Source organism: Anopheles coluzzii, chromosome 3, assembly GCF_943734685.1.
Source record: "Anopheles coluzzii chromosome 3, AcolN3, whole genome shotgun sequence".
Classification (NCBI taxonomy): Eukaryota; Metazoa; Arthropoda; class Insecta; order Diptera; family Culicidae; genus Anopheles; species Anopheles coluzzii.
Genome location: NC_064671.1, coordinates 65,743,503 through 65,749,831, shown reverse-complemented (window position 1 = coordinate 65,749,831; position 6,329 = coordinate 65,743,503). Strand labels below are relative to the sequence as shown.

The following is a 6,329-nucleotide window of genomic DNA, read 5'->3' as shown; positions in this document are numbered from 1 at the left end:
TAGCGCAGGCGGAATAAATACCGGCCATTGCTTTGTGGATGAGCGATTGATTGTGATGTTGAAGCGACGTAATGATTGTGGGCTGGAAAACGTTTGCAGGTGATTGTAGGTGAATAATCCAAATTGTTAAACAAAACCAGGTAGTGATGCCACCTACACCAGCAACAGGTTGAGCAAAGAAATAGGTTTTCACGGAATAATATAGAAAATAGTCGGAGCGCAGCGAATCCTCGACTAGTCACAGTGACGTTTGACGTCAACCTGTTTGAACGTTTGATTTAATCTGTCATTTACCGATCGATTTGAACGACAGACCTCTCAATTGAGAGGCCGCGGACAGTATATTTTTTCCATCCTGCTACGGACACTACCGGCCGAGATAGTGCACCAAGTTTTTGTACTTTAAGTGCTTTACTAAGCCGGTCTCGTAGTACAGTCGTCAACTCGTACGACTTAACAACATGCCCGCCATGGGTTCAATCCCTAAATAGAAGTGCCGCCATACGTAGGATTGACTATCCTGCTATGGGGGGAAATCAATTAGTCACAGAAAGCCAAGCCCAGTGGTACAGGCAGGCCTTGATCGACAACGGTTGTTGAGCCAAAGAAGAGAAGAAGGAGAAGTGCGCTCAGTGTTGACAAGTAGTGTATCAGGTTCGGCTCAAGCACTCACATATCATCTTCGACATGTCATGAAGCGCTTCTAATGATTATCGGTAATGATTATCACTGAAAAGCGAGATGGTTTTATTTTCGGTTGTCACCATCACATGATGCTCTTGGCGTTATGCAGCACTGTTATTCGGTGTGTTGTTTTATTAAGCAAATTGATACTCTCTTTTCATCCAAACAAATGACATGCAGTTAAATTAGATATAGTATTGATTTTTAAGGCACTTTCAAAACCGATTTTTCAATTTTCTATAGACTATTAATGTATCAGAAAAATCTGTTTCAAAACATGACATGAAACAGTATTGCAAGTTGTCCTTAACTCTAACTCAGCCACTATATCTTGCATTCTGCTGGACAGTCTTCTTCTTCGCAGATTTCGCAAACATTCTGTTTGTCCACTTCGTACACTTTGATGGCGTTCAGATCTATAAGAATATTTCAAAAGCATAGAATGTTATATTTCTCTTGGCATGTCCACAACTAATGTTCACCAGCTACTCACTTGTATCATAATAGTCATACACAACCACATACGCCGGGCGCTTCAGTGCTACCTTCAAGCGTCTGTAGGCGGACACGGTGAAACAGTTCCGCTCGGAGCCCATACTGTTGTAGTACACAACGACCGAAGTGCCACCGTAACGAATTTCAATGCGCTGTAAAAGAAATGTCAAGTGATTGATTACTAGTTCCAACTATCCGACAATTAAAACGTCAAAATAGTCTTACCTTAATTGGATTGACCGTCGTCTGCTCACTGATCGGATTGTGATCGACAACGTAACCGCTCGGTAACGTCACCTCGACCAGCGCCATGTTTGATCGACTTTCAGACACTGTGGGGATGTAGTTGGCACACACATTCAGTTTCAGCTCTTGGTCAAAGTTTGTGATCTGTTTCTGTAAGTCTAGCTTGAATCGATGCTCAAAGTTCATGAGATTCAAGTTATATCGATAAAACACCTGAAGCAGTCCAGCCCCAATACCCATTACTGTGATTTCAAATTTCCTCACGTCTTGCGGTATGGTCATGATTAGTATCATATTGCTATATGAATTCAAACGCAACAATTGCGTACTCTGCTTGTACTTTAGCTTTGCGACAAGGTCGTTTCGGGATGGAGATATCTTTTTCGCTATGCTGGACAGTGCTTTGAGACGCAAATAGGTATTTTGTTGCCCAGAAACACTGTCTAATTCGCTTCTCTGATTCACCAACCAACGCATGATTGGCAAAGCTTCTAGCAACTTGTTGGCCAACACATGCGATAGCAAAGCAAAGGATGTTGCCTCCACGCTGTTCAACGTGTTCCAATATCGTTCCGTTCCATTGTTGGTAATGGTTGACATATCGATCAGCTTTTCGAACGCAGCGTCCCTCAGCCTGTGCCCGTACAACATCATCGCATAGGTCACTATCGCCAAATCATTTGCACTTGTGATGAACTCTAATTGATCTCTCAGAAAACTCATTCCCTTTTCTATCACTACAGCGTGCTCCACTTTGGCGCTTTCATTTTCCAGCATGACTGCCAACACGTACGACGTTAGTGCTACTTCACTGCGTTTATAGTGCAGATCGGATTCGGTTTCCTTGAAACTTCCGGAATGGTGCTGTTGTGAGGCCAGCCAGGCAAAAATTTTCTCAAGTTTATGCTTGTCATTCCAGTATACATATTTCATTGCATTATGCAACGCATTTACTAGGAATGCAGTATCAAACACCTTATTCCGCCATGGAGCTTTGGAAATGAAGCACTTCTGTAGACGTACAAAATGTATTATTATTTTTGCACTATCGTCGGATGATATTTGATCTGATGACCCAATGGTATTCAGGTAATCATGAACAACGAAATTAAGCGTGCCTCTTATGCCTTCGTTACATCTACTCCAATCAGTGCGAATATCGTTCAAGTTGTCCTTCACGGTGATAAGTAAGTTGGCTGTGGGAACAATTAAATGTAGTGTGCATTGTGTGGGCAATGGTGTGTGCATTACTCACGATTGAATCTGAGCTTGATCTCAACCGATCCGTTGTCGGCCTTTTTGTCGATGTTTGGGTTCACTAAAAACGTTCGATTCTGGTACGTGTTCATGAAAAATCCGAACGATTCCACTCCTGACTGTACCAAGCTTTCTGGCGTGACCTGTATCACCTTCTCCAGTGCATCCGCCGCAATTCCATTTGCTATAGAGGCTTTCACACGAACCATCATCTCACCGAGCTTCTTTGCTTTCACCAGGAATGAAATCGGCTTCCCCACCTTCGGTAGAACGCTAACCGATTTGGTGTAGCTTGCGTCTAGAACCAAATTATACATTGAAGATAAGTAATTCAATGTCGTTATCCCCATTGATACCTACTAGCAATCGAACGTCCTATGAACTCCATCTCATTGTTCTCATTATACAGCGTCACGTCAACGGTGTGCTCTTCTTGAAGGCTGCTGATAAGAATAAATTGTATCTCAATCGCCTCACCTCGCTTGATTGAATATGGCAAGCTTTCCATAATGACAAACGGCTGGACTGTTGTGAACTCGATCGGTTTCTTAATGATACCCAACCCGACGACGGGATCGATCGAGAAGGCCGTAAGATACCAAGAGGTCGTAGTATCCGGCACAACCTCAGTCAGCTTGAGACTACCAGAGCTTCCAATGGTCGCATTCTTCCAAAGCCATGACTCCACGAACTGTTTCCTGACCACCGTTTGCTCCATCTGCTGTCCATTGCGCTCTGATTTATGATTGTAATTTTGAAATAAAAAGTCATCCAGTGTCCTGGCAAACAGTCCCATGGTCTTTAAAAACGAATCATCCATTATGTCCTTTTAAATCCTCATTAGATATATATGTTGGACTCATTATACTTACGTGCAACTGGTCAAATTCACCTTCATGATGAACATGGAACTCGTCAAACACCTTCAAGAAGTCGTCCAAGATAAGGTCGTGGTTCTGGTTAAACAAAAGCAAGGCTTTGTCATAGGCGGCCAGCCCAACGTACGCTCCTGGCCGTCCAGACATGCTCAGCTCGATTTGTCGTCCCGGCTTGATCTCTTGCTCGTCAACGCTTAAAGTGAACTGATGTCACACAACATGAATAAGTGTTACGTTTTAAAATATTACATACAATTACTTACATTATTGTGAAACACTTGGAAATCGAGGTACATGTAGTCGTACACCACAGTGCGACCGGTAACGGTAGCTACAAGCATTTTCGCCTTTGGAAACATCTTTTCCGTTGCGTACAGTTGCAGTAGGAACGTTGTCTCATTTTTTGGTCGCACGAAGCCTGCATCGACGATGTTGCTCTTTGACACAACATAGTACACGAAGAATGTCATGCGCTCTGAGCATGTTACAATGAAGCGCATTAATTTGTTCAGGTTGATGCTAGAAATTAGATTATTCAATTCAGGTTGATGCTAGAAGATTATATTATACGTTACACTAACAATTTCGATGTTTAGCAAGCTATAACTTACGGTGATTTCAGCTCCAGTTTGATGAAAGCATCCGTTTCTATCTGACTTACTCCTTCGTAATAGTAGAATCCATCAATAGAGTCGAACTGCAAAAGAACTGACCCTTCAAGATGCTTTGTCAACTATTAAATAATCATTATAGATACATACGCTAACACAGAGATATTCAGTACCCTCACTTGGATGCAGCTCAAGCTTAATCAATCCATCGTTATCACTCGTTGCTGTCGTTTCGAATCCTACTTCGGATACCTTCACCTTACCGGAAATGCCTTTAGCCAGCGTTCCATCATGGTGTGTAAACTGAAGTGCACACTTGAACGGGAGTCCCGAATGAAACTGAGGACTCTCTTTGATCAACTTCACTCGGTATTGATACTTGTAAACCGTTATTTGCGACTGTTTGACCACCGTACGATCTGTGAAGAGAAATTTTCCATTCAGTAACTGTTTCCAACGGTATTTCGAACATGATTCTTACTTGTGTAGTGCTCGATGAACGTCACCTTCACTCGCACATCCTGCTGATCTTCGTACATATCGAAATAGTCAGAAAAGCGCAACTCTACCTGACTAATTCCGTAAACGGTAATCTCTTTCTGTTGATCTAGCTTATCGTCGTCTAGGTATAGCTCCACCTTAGCCACTCCTTGCACTGGCTTACCAAAGTGATAGTACGCTTCGATTGTAAGATTTAGAGCTTGATGCTTTTTCAGTGGAATCACCGATGGCATGACCTGCACGTCGAACATTGACAACACATACTCCTTCACCTCAAACGTCTTCGACACAAGCTCTTCTCCCTCCACCTGCACCAAGATATTCCAGACACCGAGCATTGGAGTAGGCGCTATCTGCAGATCACCTTCGAACACACCGGTATAGAGCTTTGCCGTGGACCATTTGCGAATCACATTGCGCTGAGGATCTCGGATAGTTACATGAACCGACTTAACCCTCGCCGGCGGCTTTAGCTCCGTGTCCAGCACGATCACACGGAAGTTCACCGTATCGCCAGGTTTAAATACGGGCTTATCGACCTGTATTAGCCCTGCTACCGTTTTTTTAAGATAAAACAGGTCTGTCTCCATATGAAAGTTAAAACCTTGTTGTCCATCGATGGTTATTTTGTAGTCACCAGTTGACAGATTATCTGGCATCTGCAAAAGCGCAAATTAGTTGTAAGCCTTGTAGCTTTAACGTACTCTTCTTACGCTGAAACTGATCATCCGGATAGAATTACTTCGCACATCGATCATCTTGGTAACGTTCAAAACGCTTAAACCATTATCTGTTTGGCCTTCCAACTTCACCATCAAGTCCATCTTGCTTGGATTTGAATAAAAGTTGCTGATCGTCAGTGTGTAGTTCTGGTTGTCCCGGATGAATTTTGGACCCACGAAAAGAAGCCTTAAACAACACGTAGTTTCCAAATTATTGTCAACTGCATAAATTCGTAAAGCACTTTCACCGCGTTTGTTCTTACCCATGAGCAGCGCCAATGCAGATTATCACCGTTAATATTCGCGACCTTATGAGCTGCCACATGGTTGGTTTGGAGGTTTTGCGATTTTGCGCCTGCTTCGGATGCAGTCTACCAATGTACTGAAACACGGACGGTATGCATCCCTATCGGTGGAGCTGTGTTGTTGATATTGGGGGTTTCCCGCTCGCAAATCATGCTTCATGCATAATCTTCTTCAAGACCTTCGTTCGATAAGAATAAAATCTTTAATGCTTCTCTTTAATCACAGCAAAAAATAAAAGCAAAATATACAGTTACTACTTGAAAGAATGTTACAGTGTGATTACTGTATTGATGTTTACAAAAACAGATACTGTACTTCTGTTGGTATTAAACTTATAGTAGTAGAGGCCCGACTATCTGTAACAAAAGTACCGTGTACATGCTGGGGTGATAAGCGCCGTACTTATGCAAGGTGTCATATCGCTCTGATCTCACGGTTCACCAAAACATCGGCGCTGAGTTCCGCGTCGAAATGGTACTCCAATGCCAGCGCCAAAGAAGCTGCCGTTGATGTTTTTTGGACAATTGGGTTACGTTAGTATTTACTGTGCGCTATTTCGCGGTTGCGTGTAACAGTTGTCAACTCGAACGACACAATAATATGACCGTGATATTTTCAAGCTTTTTATG

At 42.8% G+C, this 6,329-nt stretch overlaps 1 protein-coding gene across 1 annotated transcript; it reads right to left on the bottom strand.

Annotated features, from left to right (window-relative positions):
* Positions 1 to 976: 976 nt before the first annotated feature.
* LOC125907417 (CD109 antigen-like) lies at positions 977 to 5,974 on the bottom strand. Its single transcript, XM_049609385.1, has 12 exons — positions 5,658 to 5,974; positions 5,386 to 5,581; positions 4,653 to 5,331; positions 4,322 to 4,590; positions 4,172 to 4,257; positions 3,824 to 4,079; positions 3,555 to 3,764; positions 3,043 to 3,481; positions 2,681 to 2,980; positions 1,405 to 2,621; positions 1,178 to 1,331; positions 977 to 1,100 (listed from the first exon to the last, which is right to left on the bottom strand). Exons 1-12 carry the CDS (start codon positions 5,717 to 5,719, stop codon positions 1,009 to 1,011), a joined length of 3,960 nt encoding a protein of 1,319 aa, XP_049465342.1. The 5' UTR covers positions 5,720 to 5,974; the 3' UTR covers positions 977 to 1,008.
* Between the last annotated feature and the right edge of the window lie 355 nt (positions 5,975 to 6,329).